Here is a 13860-nt window from a genome sequence, read left to right as displayed (position 1 = left end):
CATGATTAATCTTCTCCAATCGTCTGGTAATGTCTCGACCGTGCAGATATCTATAAAATCCTTTTGTTCCAACAACGAATGTAGGGACATAGCTCGTGTATGGATTACGTGGTCGTGTTAGAGAACTTATTGATTAACCAAGGCCGGGCACTAGTATGACTCGACCTAGTTCGCCCTTTAGGAGTTATGCTCCGAAGGCTATTTGAACCAACTCATCTACATCAGTATTTTGAACTCGTGAAATGTGCTCCAAAGCCAAAAAGAGTTTCTCAACAACCGAATAATTTATCTCAGTTCTAACTAAGATAAAAAATGGCCTACTCCCACTCAGTGTCATTGTCTTGAGCAAGAAAATAGCCAATGGATTCCTCAGCAGCAAAGATATACAATTTAAGAGGTTTACCGCATCGAGGTGGCATGAGGACAAATAGGGTGGTGAAAGAGACCTTGATTTACGTGAAAGTGTCTTGATGTTCTTCGCACCATTCGAATTTGTCAGAATGCTTAAGTTTCAAAAGCATGGAAAAAGCCTTCATCTTCCCCGCCACGTTAGAAATGAAACGGTGGAGGAAATTGATTTTGCCAAGCAAGGATTGTAATTGCTTCTTGGTTGTTAGGGATGGAGCATCAATGATCGCTTAAGCTTTATTCTCATCTACCTCGATGCCACAATGATGTACAAGGAAACCCAAGAAGTTACATACCGATACACCAAAGGCGCATTTGGCAATATTCATTTTAAGATTATATTGGCACACATGAAGGAAGGTTTACCGAAGATCATCTAAATGTATTCGGCGGTGCTTTGATTTGACCACAACATCATCGATATATAACTCAATGATTGTGCCAATCAGGTCAGGAAAAATGGTATTCATAACGCGTTGATATGTGGCACCGGCGTTCTTAAGTCTGAAAAGCATGATGACTCATTCATAGGCCCCAATTGCCCTGGGGCAACGAAAAGCAGATTTGTGGACATCAGCCTTAGCAATGAAAATCTGGTTGTAACTAGCATGGCCGTCCATAAAAGATAACACTCGTGATTTGCTGTAGCGTCGATTAACAAGTCTGAAATCAGCATCGTATATTCGTCTTTAGGGGTTGCCAAGTTCAAAATACGAAAATCAATGCAAATATATGGAGCACCACTTTTCTTTAAAACTGGGACAATATTCGCCAACCATTCAACGTATCGAGCTGTCCGAATAAAACAGCTTTTAAAAGTCAAACAAGTTCATGTTTTATGCCAAGCTGAACTTCTATCAAGAATCGTTAAGGAAGGAAGGGATTGGAGGAAAGGTTTACAACCAACCTTGATGCGTAATTCGTGTTTGATCCAGGCCAAGCATCTCATGGTAACTTCAAGCGAAACAATCTTTAAATTCTTCGAGCAATTTACAAAGCTCAGCTTTCATAGGTTGGGGCAACAAAGAACTAATAAATAAAGGTCGAAGGTTATCAGTCGTTCCAAAGTTTATTTCGTCTAACGAATCTTTGACTTGGGGTCGACTGTCTTCGAGCTCGGCTGGGGCAGCTTGGACTTTATCAAGTGATAAAACTGAGTCATTGCCTCCCTTAACAAGGAACTCTACTAAGTTCACACCAGAATTTGGTTGCTTGGAAATAATATACCAATGGGCCATCAGGCGTTCCATGATAGATGAAACTATGGCCCAGCATATATCGTGTTTAGTATTAGGCATTGGGATCGTCAATTAAGTTAGCCAACCCGAGTCTCGTAGAATCCTATTGAACAGTTTCGGCATCAACCTCGATGGCTTTCTAAACCGAGATCCTAGTTGGCCGTCCTTTTTCGTTGAAACCTTACAAGGTGATGTAGCTAACATGATCATCGTAATAGCGAGCTTGAATCATATTAGCTTCGAACGGCTGATTATCAGCCGGATGAATTATAGCCAATTTGCCGTCCCAAAAGATAAGGACTTGATATAATAACGAGGGGATATAGCCAGTTTGGTGGATCCAGTCATGACCAAGCAATGCATTATACTCAGTCTTTGAGTCGACTATAACAAACACGGTCATGTGATTTCGACCTGCGATACTCACCTCTAAAGGAAGCACTGCTTTAGTCTGAGATTTGTCACTGATAAAGCTGCTCATGGTCACCCCTGATGAAATGAGCTCATCTTTGGAGCGATGTAATACTTTCATGATAGAAACGGGCATGATGTTGACCATTACTCCACAATCGACAAAAATTTTGGAAATCAGGTATCCTTCAATATGGGCCGTGACATACAATGACTTCAAGTGATGAAGATTAATATATGAAGAATAAGAAAACAGTTTGGCAAGAGCTGTTTTAAGTTTATCCTCTTTGCTTATTTGCTCAGTTTTTTCGATGACCACAAAATCGATCTGCGTGGCCTCCTCGACGATCAAGTCACCGTTTAGGAAATTTGGTTGGGATGTGGTTGACCAGAATTTTACAGGTAAGACATGGACCATGCTGATTTCTATGTTGTAGAGGATCGAAGGGTCCATCAGGTCGTGACTTCCGTTTTTTGGATTTTCGGGCGAGGTGCCTTACTCATAGGCATTACTCACTTAGCCATCTTCGGCTGCAGTGAAAACACGTTTTTGCAACATGTCTATCGGAGCTATTTCGTTTTGAATTTTGACCACTGGATCGCTTGGCGCTGGGACTTGGTCTTGTGATTGTAAAGCCTTACGAGTTTGCTCCTGATATGCGATTATGGCATCTCTTGTGTCCATGTAAGCGTCTAAACATGCCACGCGCTCTTTTTGGTCTGTCGTAAGGCCAAAAAGAGAAACAGCTAAGAAAACTTCGAAATAGCACCACAAATATTGGAGGTTTTCGAGAGAGAAATGAAGATCAGCAGTATTAATATCAGTATATAGTTCTACCTCAAACCCAAGAACTCGAGCCTCTTGTATATGTTGGAACCTAGCCTTCATTCCCAGATTTGACCACTTTTGGATGATTTGTTTGGCATCAGGGCAAGTTAACACCAAATCAAGAAACTTTTGACAGGTCGTACAAGTCCTTAGCAGAATGCTTCTTGTGAAAACTCTCGCATGTATTCCAAAGCTTCGCCGAGAAAGACGGGTGGCGATTCTGTTTGACTTTAATTAATGGCTCTTGTGGAAGTAGCGGAGGAAGTTTGCTTTCGGCTTTCTTTCAAAAATGCTTGAGGCGAGCTTTCATCTCCCCAGGCCGAAGAAGGAGTTTGATTCGCTTCTCGAACTCTTCAATTATGGTTTCAAAATCGCGATTGATTACTTTCTTTCCTTGAAGCAGTCTGGTCATGATTGCCAAAGGTTGTCAGCCATCTTCGTTTCCCATATTTTCTTTTGGCTGCCATTTGGTAGCCAAGGTAGCCTGGGCTGCTTGTTGGCGAGCTATACAATCTATTCTCTGGCGACGACATTCTGCAATTTGGACAACGCGGCATACGCATTGGTATGAGAGTTATAGCTATACTAACGTTGGTCCCGTGACTCAGGTGGCTTGAAGGTTCGCCGGTTCACAGGTGAACTTGAGCTGCCAAAGTTAAGCGCGTAATAATCTTCATTGTAAAATGACACATTGAAATCAAGTCGTCGTCTAACCAAAAACGGCTTGTTATTATGTGTATGAAGGATGAGCCTATTGAAAACTTTCTGGCGTTGGCCTGCACCGACCACTTTTTGAGATGTTACCGCAACTGCAGGCGCCAGTTGCGGTGCTTTAGCCCAAAGTAGTTGTTCATTCAGCTTAGTTATGATGACGTTTGATTAGCACCGACTACGTAAAATTATCAGCCCGTCAATTTCCTTTGTGTTAGAATCCAACATTGACTCGGCATAAGTTGGGTTTGATAAGTATTTGGGTTGCTCATCCGAAGATAGATCAACTTTCAATCGCAGTCGAGAATTCTACTTAGGGACGTACTGCGTTAGGATGAACTCGACTTTACATTTTCTCTTGTCCTTAGGTAGATGAGCATCTACCATGCTTACCGTCACCGAAGGGAAATGACCAACGTCAGTGACCATTAGAGGTTTCTCGGGAAACTTGAGTTTGCCATTATCGATCCAACTTTGGATGGCATCGCGAAATACGACATAATTATATGTCGTATGCTTGTTTGAGTTGTGGTATTTGCAATACGTCTTTCCCTTCAAATCTTCGACCTTGGGAATATTATGCCCTGGCTGAAGCTTTACAATTTTTGCAAGTAACAACTGGTCAAAGATAGCATCAGCCTTGATGATGTCGAAAATGTAGACCTTTGATGTTTTGATGGCGATTTCCACAGAGGCCAAGCGGGTTTTAAAATCTTTGGAATTAACGTGGGCCAGCACCTTGTATACATACGGTTTGTCAATTACTATCTTGGCCGCATCTATACTGTCATATTGGGACTCTTCGCCTTCAGCCAATGCATAACATACCGTTGGGTTTTTGTAGATTTCGATATTTTCTTTTCTTTAAGCAAATAATCATATTGCTCGACATGTTGAGCCAAGTTGTACATATCTCGGAAGTTTGCCCCCAAGAAAGTCTTTTTGTGTTCCACGTCCAGGCCAGTCAGGGCAAGCCTAACAAACTCAACTTCAGGGAGGGGTACTCGGCACAGTTTCTAGCTGATTTGAACTATTTCATTGGTGACTCGTTGGATGATTGAGTCATCTTGGCCAGAGAAGAAAATAACATTTTCATCCCTAGCCGATAAAATTGCTCATGAAATTTCTCGACCAATTCCTCCCAACTTTGGATAGAGTTGGGTGGGAGGTTGATGTACCATGCGAACGGTGGGTCGATTAACGAGAAATTGAACAGTCGTAGTTTATGAAAATCACTATTAACATCTCCACATTAAGCAGTGAATCAAGCCACGTGTTCTAACGAAGACAAGGATGATTCTCTAGCGAAAAGACTAAATATGGAATCTTGAATCCCTTAAGATACTCGAACCTTTCTACAACGGGTGGATATGGGTGAATTAATTTTGGAACCTGCAACCCCTTTTTTAAAGCCAAATAAATCATTTGCCAGACTTCGACCATGTCAACAAGCGCCGTTTCTTCTCCTAGATTGATTCTGAATGATCTGCTGCTTAGTTCGCCATTTTTTTCTAAGTCAATCATTTTGAGCCGAGCAGATCCTATCTCTGCCTGTATCGCTGTCAAGGGATTATTCTTTAGAAGCAGAGGCTGCTTGGGTCGGTCGGCAGGTCCAATATCATGGACTTTATTAACCAGAACTTCGAGCAATTTGTTGTGCACATCGCTATTATCACGCATCTCTTCAAGTATGTTTTTTACCTCGGCTGAACATTTATTCAAATTACCAGGACTGTTCTTCAAATCGCGCCGGAGAAAAGATTTAGATGGTGGATCAAAGGCCTCATCATCGTCGTCGTCACAATCCTCCACCAATCCTTCAACAAAAATGACTTTTGTCATTTTGGTGGGGATTTCTGCATCACAAGTCCGACCGCCAAGATTTACATCTTTTTCTTGGTGTGTTTTACTTATGACTTCAGGTGTTGCTAACTACGTCATTCGGTTGTGCACAGGGCGTGCCAACTCATCGGCTGGGGAGTAAAATATGTTGATGTAGCGTTGGGCGCGCTGCTGACTTCCTAATCTTGCTATTGCGGTCGAGGAAGGAACACGTCTCTATCTCCGGGTTTTAGAGCCAGAAGACAAGGCTGCTAATTTATTCGAAGTTCACAAATCGTTGGCGCCGGGTTCAGTCTTGGTAATTATATTCGTGGGAGTATAAGTACACCGAACTAGTACTAGACTGTACGGACATAAATACTCGAAAAAGATAAATTTATTGATTGTAAATGTGGTTCGGCCTTCAGAATGCCGAACTCTAAAATGTACGTGAGAATATCCAATCATAAAACTCAGCTTTCAATGTGCCAAGCCTAGTAACCTGGTAACACCTCACTTCACCGAGAAGTCTGATGGGATGACCTCTACCAACAAGGACTCGGAAATCTTTATTGATTAAGACTTGGATAAATAACCAGTTGGTCTCGAAGCAGTATTGTTTATCCAAACTGTAGGTGCTCCTTGTTCGACTAATTCTACGGCTCCATTGCTGTTTATCCAAACTAAAGATGTCGCCAATTGCCTTCATAGTGCTATTTATCCAAACTGAAGATGTGTTGGTGAGAAGAAAAGGAAAGAGGAAAAAATCTTAGGGTTGTTAAGAAGCTTTGCGCAGGGCAATTGGTATAAGGATTTGAAGGGCTTTGAATGATGCACTCCCTTCTCTTTTTATAGCAATGAACCCCCCTTATGGTCAAACTAGAAATGTACTCGGATTAGAATTCTTCAACCCAATCTGATTAGGTTTCGGCCAATCCTAACCCCTATAGGACTTTGAACCAAGCTCCTTTATGAACCAGATTCATCATCTAATCCTAAGCATCTTTAGCTTTAAGACTCCTTGTTTCACTAGGGTTCGACTACCTCACCCTTATCTAAACCAATCCTTCTAACAACAGGATTCGACTGACCTTGACTGGACAGCCCATGACAAAATTCTAGATGAATGTTACTGGGTCGAGAACAACTCTAAACTCGACCCCAAATATTATCTTGGGCCCAAACAAGTACAGTTTATATTCAATTTTAAATATAAAAATTTTACAATAATTTCTGACCGCACGATATACGATAAACGGATGTAATTTAAGAATTCCCGAAATCTTCACAAAAAGAATCCATTGAATCCTCACTCCACACATGCCTTCCCCTACCACTGTAATTTTGAAGGTTTTTCCTCTCTTTGAATGTATCTTAGTACTTTTCGACCAAAAACAAAAAACGCAAGGAATTAAATGACTTGGTAACTTCTGTCCGTTTAAATAGCATAGAACCACGTGAAATCACATTCAACTCACATTTTTTATTCAAACCATTTAAGAAAAAAAATTAAAGCCCAAAAGATTATAAACCTTCACAGTCTCAGACTTTTCAATTCATCCAACCCAATCTCATTTCACTTTACCATATTCCAATTTCCTAATTGGCTATCCTCACCCCCCACGCAATCGTACTGATTTTTCTAAATTGCAAAACATTAGTCATCTTTTAAAAAATATATATATATGTGAAAATGATCGCATTGAGTATTTTAATATGTATATTTATTTAGAATGCTGATATACTCATCCGTTTTTTTTATTTCTCCCCCTACTTTTTAATAAAAAAGTTATTCACAAATTTACACCTAGAAGCTGTGTTGATTTTTAACGTTCCAACTTCCAACGAACTACGTTGCTCTCTCCGGCTCCTTTTCTTTCTCTACTCCCTCACAGTATTATCCTCCTTTTCTTGTTTTTTCTTTTTTAATTTTTTGTTATTCTTGTTAGTCACCAGATTTGTCGATTTTGGAATTTTAGTTATTAGGTTATTTTTAAATAATATCATAGGTTATTTTTAAAGTTCTTTTAATTGGATATGATTGTGATTCCTTACTTGACTGAGTTGACATTCAATTAAGAGAGTATTAAAGATAAAATTTAGTGATTAATTATATTTTTAATGTGTGATTTTTCTCCTCATCATGGACAAGAGAGCTTGATGAGGTTGTATTCAGTTGCTCAGGTCTTCAAACCATGTCTAAAAAAATGTCAATTTTTTAAACAAAAAATTTAAATCTGAAAGCATAAGTGGCACGTTGATTTTTTGTAAATTTTGTTCTCCAACCGTATGTTAAATTTAAACTATTATTAATTATGTTATTTACTTCTCATAATTGTATTAGTAATTTTGAAACAAAAGATAATAACAAAAAATTATAAAAACCATTTATTATCCACTAAAAATATATTTGAAGCTCCAGTCAAATTTGATAGCAACTTCATCTGCTGTCATTCCACATAGGAATTGACATTTTTTTTCTTTTTACCATTATTGTTAATGTGGACATTTTAACATGTACTTTGAATATACTCTCAGAGATGTTGAACTACAAGTGGATTAAATGTGGACCTTACAAATTTAATAAGGATATTTTTTTTCTTTTTCAGAAAAAAAAAATTCACGGTTCAGCTCTAGAATTTTTCAAATTATATTTTGCTCTACTATTTAGTACCCAAGTGTTGTCCTACCAATAAAATAAAAATAAAAAAATAAAAAAAATACCTGTGACATTATCAAGCCTTTCGTAGTGTAGTTATGGTGGTAGATAGAAGGTCGTTATAATGCTAACTAAAAAAATAGTCAAAAATGGAGCGCCGGGAAAAGAAAGACGTCTTTGGACTTAATTAATAAGGTGGAGAAAGTAGTTAAAAGTCTGGTGGGGAGACTAATGAACATAATATTTTTGTATTTTAGATGACAATAGTCAATTGAATGAAATAATGGTTTTGAAATTTCATTCAGGTAGGAACCAGCAACCACCATATTTGACATTTCTTAAAAGAGACATCATGCCGGCACAAAATCAATCATTTTCGGAATGAATTCCGTCATGTTAGGCATGCTTCCGATTGGATAATTGATTCAAACCCGAGCTATTGGAAACATGGTGTGCAATTGTCCGAATTAAAGTACCACGAACAATGGCATGAATTTGAGAAGAACTTCAATGTGACACTACAAGAAATATATATTCACTAGGTACAGAGGTGGAAGTGTCTCTACTTTTCTTTGTAGAGACAGAAAACTTGTCTACTTAACTAATAGAGACAATGCATCTACAAATTAGTGATTTGTTTGTTTCATTGGTGTAGCTATTGATGATTTGAGACACAGCTAAGATTTGTCCCTCAAAATTTTCTAAATATTATAATTAGACTTTGGCACAAGTCTCGATGCTTGATGTTGCATCTTTGCACAATGTTTGTAACTTAATTAGTTAGTTCAGAGCAATCATTGTAGCATGATTCAATCGCCCCCTTCGCATTTTACGCATTTGAAAATAAGGTTCCTCAATAGGCTGGCAATACTAGAAATTTGATCAACCGTCATGGATTCGGTCGTGGCTATGGATGTTATTGGCCGTAGACGACGAGTAACCATTGAAAGTCTTCTTCTTTTTTTCTTTTCTGTTTTTTCTGTTTTTTTTTTATTTTAAGAAATAAACTAAATTAAACAATAGAGTCACAAGGGCCTCCAATACATAAAGTATCACACATCAAAGCGTGTCTAGCAGGAAACGGAGAAGTACAAACCCAAAATATATCATAAGGATATAGTGACAATAATTGGCTAAATACAATTCCATTATACACATGAAATCATTTGAATGAAATCATATACTTAAAGAGATCATCTTACATAAGTTTTTTCCCATGTATTTTGGGTCTATGAAGTCCCACAACCATTTTAATCTTTTCCACACTTAAAAATAGAACAAGATAAATATTTCCATCGTGAGATTATGTCGCAGCCTCAAATGTAGCAGCTTCTTCATACACTTAATTATGTGTGAACTTCAATTCATGTTGTTGTTTGGAAGTCAGCATTCAGCAGCTTCGGATATTTTGGGTAGGCAAAAGACAAGATTCTCTTTACTTTTTAATGTCAAAAAACATGGAGAAAAAGCAATTAAGTCCACGGACACAGTTCCTAAGTACCACTACCATAACACTATAAAGTACACCACATTAGCTTCCACTTGCAAACCTCGGCTTTCCTTAACCCTTCTCTTCTTCATCTCTATAATTCTCAACCCCTCTCTCAGCTAGCCATGGTGGACAGGGAGCAAGTCAGACCGCTAGCCCCTGCCGCTATCCACCCAAGCAGCGACGCCGATGAGGCTGCTTTTCACTTGAAAAAAGTTAGACGAAGGAAGTTCATCAAGTGCTGCGGCTGCATAATAGCCGTGATCTTAATCCAAGCCGTTGTGATCATAATACTAGCTTTCACTGTGTTCCGTGTGAAGGAGCCAAAGATCAAGATGAATAAGATCACGATTACAAGGCTGGAGTTGATCAACAACAACACAGCCCCTAAGCCAGGCTCAAACATGTCACTAATAGCCGATGTGTCGGTGAAAAATCCCAACTTCGCCTCGTTCAAGTATACCAACACCACCACGACCCTGTATTATCACGGTGTGGTGGTGGGGGAGGCTCATGGCGCACCTGGTCATGCTAAGGCTCGACGGACCATGAGGATGAATATCACGGTTGATATGATCACAGACCGGCTCACGTCCGACCCCAACTTGAGGGCGGATTTCAATTCTGGGTTGATGACCATGAGTAGCTATTCTAGAATTCCAGGAAGGGTGAAGTTGTTGAATATTATCAAGAAACATGTAATTGTGAAAATGAATTGTACTATGACTGTTAATATTTCCAGCCAGGCAATTCAAGAACAAAAATGTAAGAGGAAGGTTAAGCTCTAGGTTTTATGGGGGTTTTTGTATACTTTATTTATTGTGTTTTTAGTAGAAGATGGAATAATAATATAGGTTTTTGAACACGACATATATCATATGTTCATATGTAAAACAGTACAAGAATTGAGTGTGCTCCTTGTATAGATTTTTTCCTTCACTTTTCTCATATTGGATTTTTCATATTTAGTTTACCATCCAACTCCTTTTTTTGTCCTTCCTCTTTTTAGTCATAGTAAGTGTGGTAACCAAAATAGTCTCTTCTTGAGCTATCCCTTGTATCCCCTGTGAGAGCAAACGTGAGGATCTTTTTCGGATTCTTTTTATAAGGATTCAGAAAATTCTTTAATTATATTTATTCATCGTAAATTGTACAATTAATTTTTATCAGATACTATTTGTATTTTAATTTTAAATAAATAATTTAAAATAATTTTTAACTGATTAATTTACGATAAACGAATATAATTAAATAATTTTCTACATCACACACAGATGATCGGAGAGAATCCTCGTTCTTCCAAACCATGCTCAATTGTCAAGGCAATTGGGCAATTATGGACCCGGCAATTATTACCCAAAAAACGGAAAATCTTACACCTGGGCCTAGAGCTGTCATACAATCCTTGCCCGATCCTGCTCCCGAGTGGTCTGAAGTCAGCCAAGTTCAACATGACCCGACGAACCCAGCCCCGCCGGTGACGACAACTTGGAGCTGACGACCCAGAAGGCGTTGAACTCGTCAAGGCAAATGAAGCCGTCGTTGTCGGTGTCGAGATCGATCACGACGCGCTTGAGCTCGTCGTCGGAGATGGTGGAGTATTGGGTCTATCTAGCTTTCCCAATTTGTTATGGACTTTTTGCTTATCTGTTTATTGGGATGGTTGGTCTTACCCAAATATAATACTTTATATTATTTAATGGAACATGCTCTTTGGAAAAAGTGTGGTAACCAAAGTAAACCGCCAAGCAAGATTATTACATGCCAGCAAAGAGTCTAGAAGGAAGGAAACGTCGCCCAACCCTCTACAAACCAAAAGTAGAAGAGTAAAATTCTCTTCCTCTTTTTAACAAAAAAAATAATAATAATGAAATAAAATAAAATAAAAATATCTTCCTTTTTATTCTCGTCCTTTAATAAAATAAAAATATCTTGCTTCTTATTCTCATCCTTTTCTTTTTCCTCTTCTCATACTTCTCTTTTTATATATATTTTTTTAATGTAAAATGTTGACGTAACATAGTTATGGGATAAGATCCTTCTTCGTCTTCTTTCATCTCTTCAAGCTTCTAGTTCCTCTTGTTCTAAAATGAGGCAAGCGTAGCTAGGGAAATTTGGGATTTGGATCCCATTCGGATCCAAACGGTAGGGATCATAGGGATCATCACATCTTAGTTATTCATTGTTCATCGTGTGGTCGGAAATCATTTGAATTTTTTATTTAAAATTAAATACAAATAGTACCTGACAAAAATTAGTAGCATGATGTACGATGAATGGTTAAGATGTGAGGATCCCTATGATTCCCGCACAGAGGATTCGAAAAGGATCCTCATCAGGAAATTCGCCCATCATAAGGGCCTTCAGAAGAGGAAGACACACTTATGCATACATTTTTTCTCCACTGTGCATAGGTTGATCATTGTCCATATCAACTAATTAGATGTCAAATTTTAATCATAAAATTTAGGGTAAATTAAATAAAACTACCTCAACTATTAGGTCAATCACAATTTCATACCTCATCTTTAAAAGTTTCAATGTCATATATCATCTTATGATTTGTTACAATTTCATAAATTCCTTCAGTTTGTCTATCAATTCTCCTGTTAAATAGTGACGTGACTTAAAAAAATAATTAAATATTAATAAAATAATTAAATATTAAAAATGAAAAATATAAAATCGTTTAATATGTTTTCTTTTTCCATGGGGAACCCACCCCTCCCTCCTAAACCACCTGTATCTCCTTCATCCCCCACTTCTCTCTCTCGTCGTGCGCAGAACCCCCTTAACCCACCTGGGTTTTTTCATCTGCCATCCCCTTGGATCCCTTCCACCTAATCTTTTGCCCCGACCTTGACCTTGGATCCATTTCACCTAATCTCCGTCGTCCACTTGTCCTCTTTTTTCTTTGTCCTCTGGACCGGCCCCATTTGCACCCTCCTTCACAATGTCCCAACCCTCCAGCCTCCGCACCACCAACCGCACCTCGTACTTCTTTGTTGTCAGAGGAGGCCATGGTCGCCACCTTATCATCTTCACCACTATTTTTTTGAATCAGTCCCTACCTATCGACCCACCAAAGCCAGAAAAGAAAATTTGGGGAAAGCAACCCTTAATCTGAATCAAAAAATTTCTCTCGAGGTTGTTTTGTCCCTAGGAAAATAAATGTTTCCGATAGGTTCTTGGGTTTGCAGTGAAGGATTTTCCAAGAAAATTTGGGATTTGATTTGATTTGATAAGTTTGGGGGAAGACAGGAGCAGGTAGGATCTGGGTTCGGGGCCAACGAGGCTACTGTTGTAGAGTGAAAGGAAGAAAGGGAAAGAGAATACGGGAGGAAAGGGAATAGCAGATGAAAAAACCCAAGTGAGTTAGGGGGTTCTGGGCACGGCAAGAGAGAGAAGTGGGGGACGAATGAGATATGGGTGGTTTAGGGGGGTGGGTCCCCCATGGAAAGGGAAAAAATATTAAATGATTTTATTTAATTATTTTTTAATATTTTATTAATTTTTTTAAGCCACGTCACTATTTAACGGAAGAATTGACAGACAAACTGACGGAAGATATGAAATTGTAATAAATCGTAAGATGAGGTATGACATTGAAACTTTTTAAAGACGAGGTATGAAACTGTGACTGACCCGATAGTTGAAATAGTTTTATATAAATTAAAGTATTATTTTATTACACTATTTTCTTTTCATTTTATTTTATTAAACTATTATTTTATGCTCCTTCTTTCTGGACTTCTCCTATCATCTTCTTTCTCTCTTTTCTGAATCTTTGTATACTTGCTTCTCTTCTCCATCAACAACCTGTCACCCTCTACCATCACATCGATATACTTGTACTTACCTGAAATCCAATGGCCACAACCAAATTTACTTTTTTTAACCTTTTAATTTCAATTTTTTTTATAAAATCTATTTGGGCGTTGAGAAAATGTGGGCTTTTAAATTACCAGCTGGGAAAGACAACAACTTCTCCCATTTCGATTCATAGGTGGAAAAATCCTAGCCGAGAGATTTCACTCCGTAGGCGATGATCTTCCTTGAATCGTCTTTTTGTTTAAGGACAGTTAAGTATGTTTCAATTGTTTGCTTCGACGATCTTCCTTGATTCGCAGGTGGAAGATTCTTGTTTGTTTCGACGATCTTCCTTAATGGTGATGGACTCCATGTTATGAACCCAAAATAGGTCTCAATTGTGATTGTCTTAATCGGTGATTTAGAGAGTTAGTTGAAGGTTTTATGCTTTAGTTTTTTTATTATTAAGGACGGTTAAATATGC

General features: G+C 38.4%; 1 protein-coding gene across 1 annotated transcript; it reads left to right on the top strand.

The window, feature by feature from the left end:
* The first annotated feature begins 9380 nt into the window (after positions 1 to 9380).
* LOC137721327 (late embryogenesis abundant protein At1g64065) lies at positions 9381 to 10436 on the top strand. Its single transcript, XM_068460426.2, has one exon. It carries the CDS (start codon positions 9692 to 9694, stop codon positions 10352 to 10354), a length of 663 nt encoding a protein of 220 aa, XP_068316527.2. The 5' UTR covers positions 9381 to 9691; the 3' UTR covers positions 10355 to 10436.
* The last annotated feature ends 3424 nt before the right edge of the window (positions 10437 to 13860 follow it).

This window comes from Pyrus communis, chromosome 1, assembly GCF_041283825.1.
Source record: "Pyrus communis isolate YQ-2024b chromosome 1, ASM4128382v1, whole genome shotgun sequence".
Classification (NCBI taxonomy): Eukaryota; Viridiplantae; Streptophyta; class Magnoliopsida; order Rosales; family Rosaceae; genus Pyrus; species Pyrus communis.
This window is presented reverse-complemented; position numbering and strand designations above follow the sequence as displayed.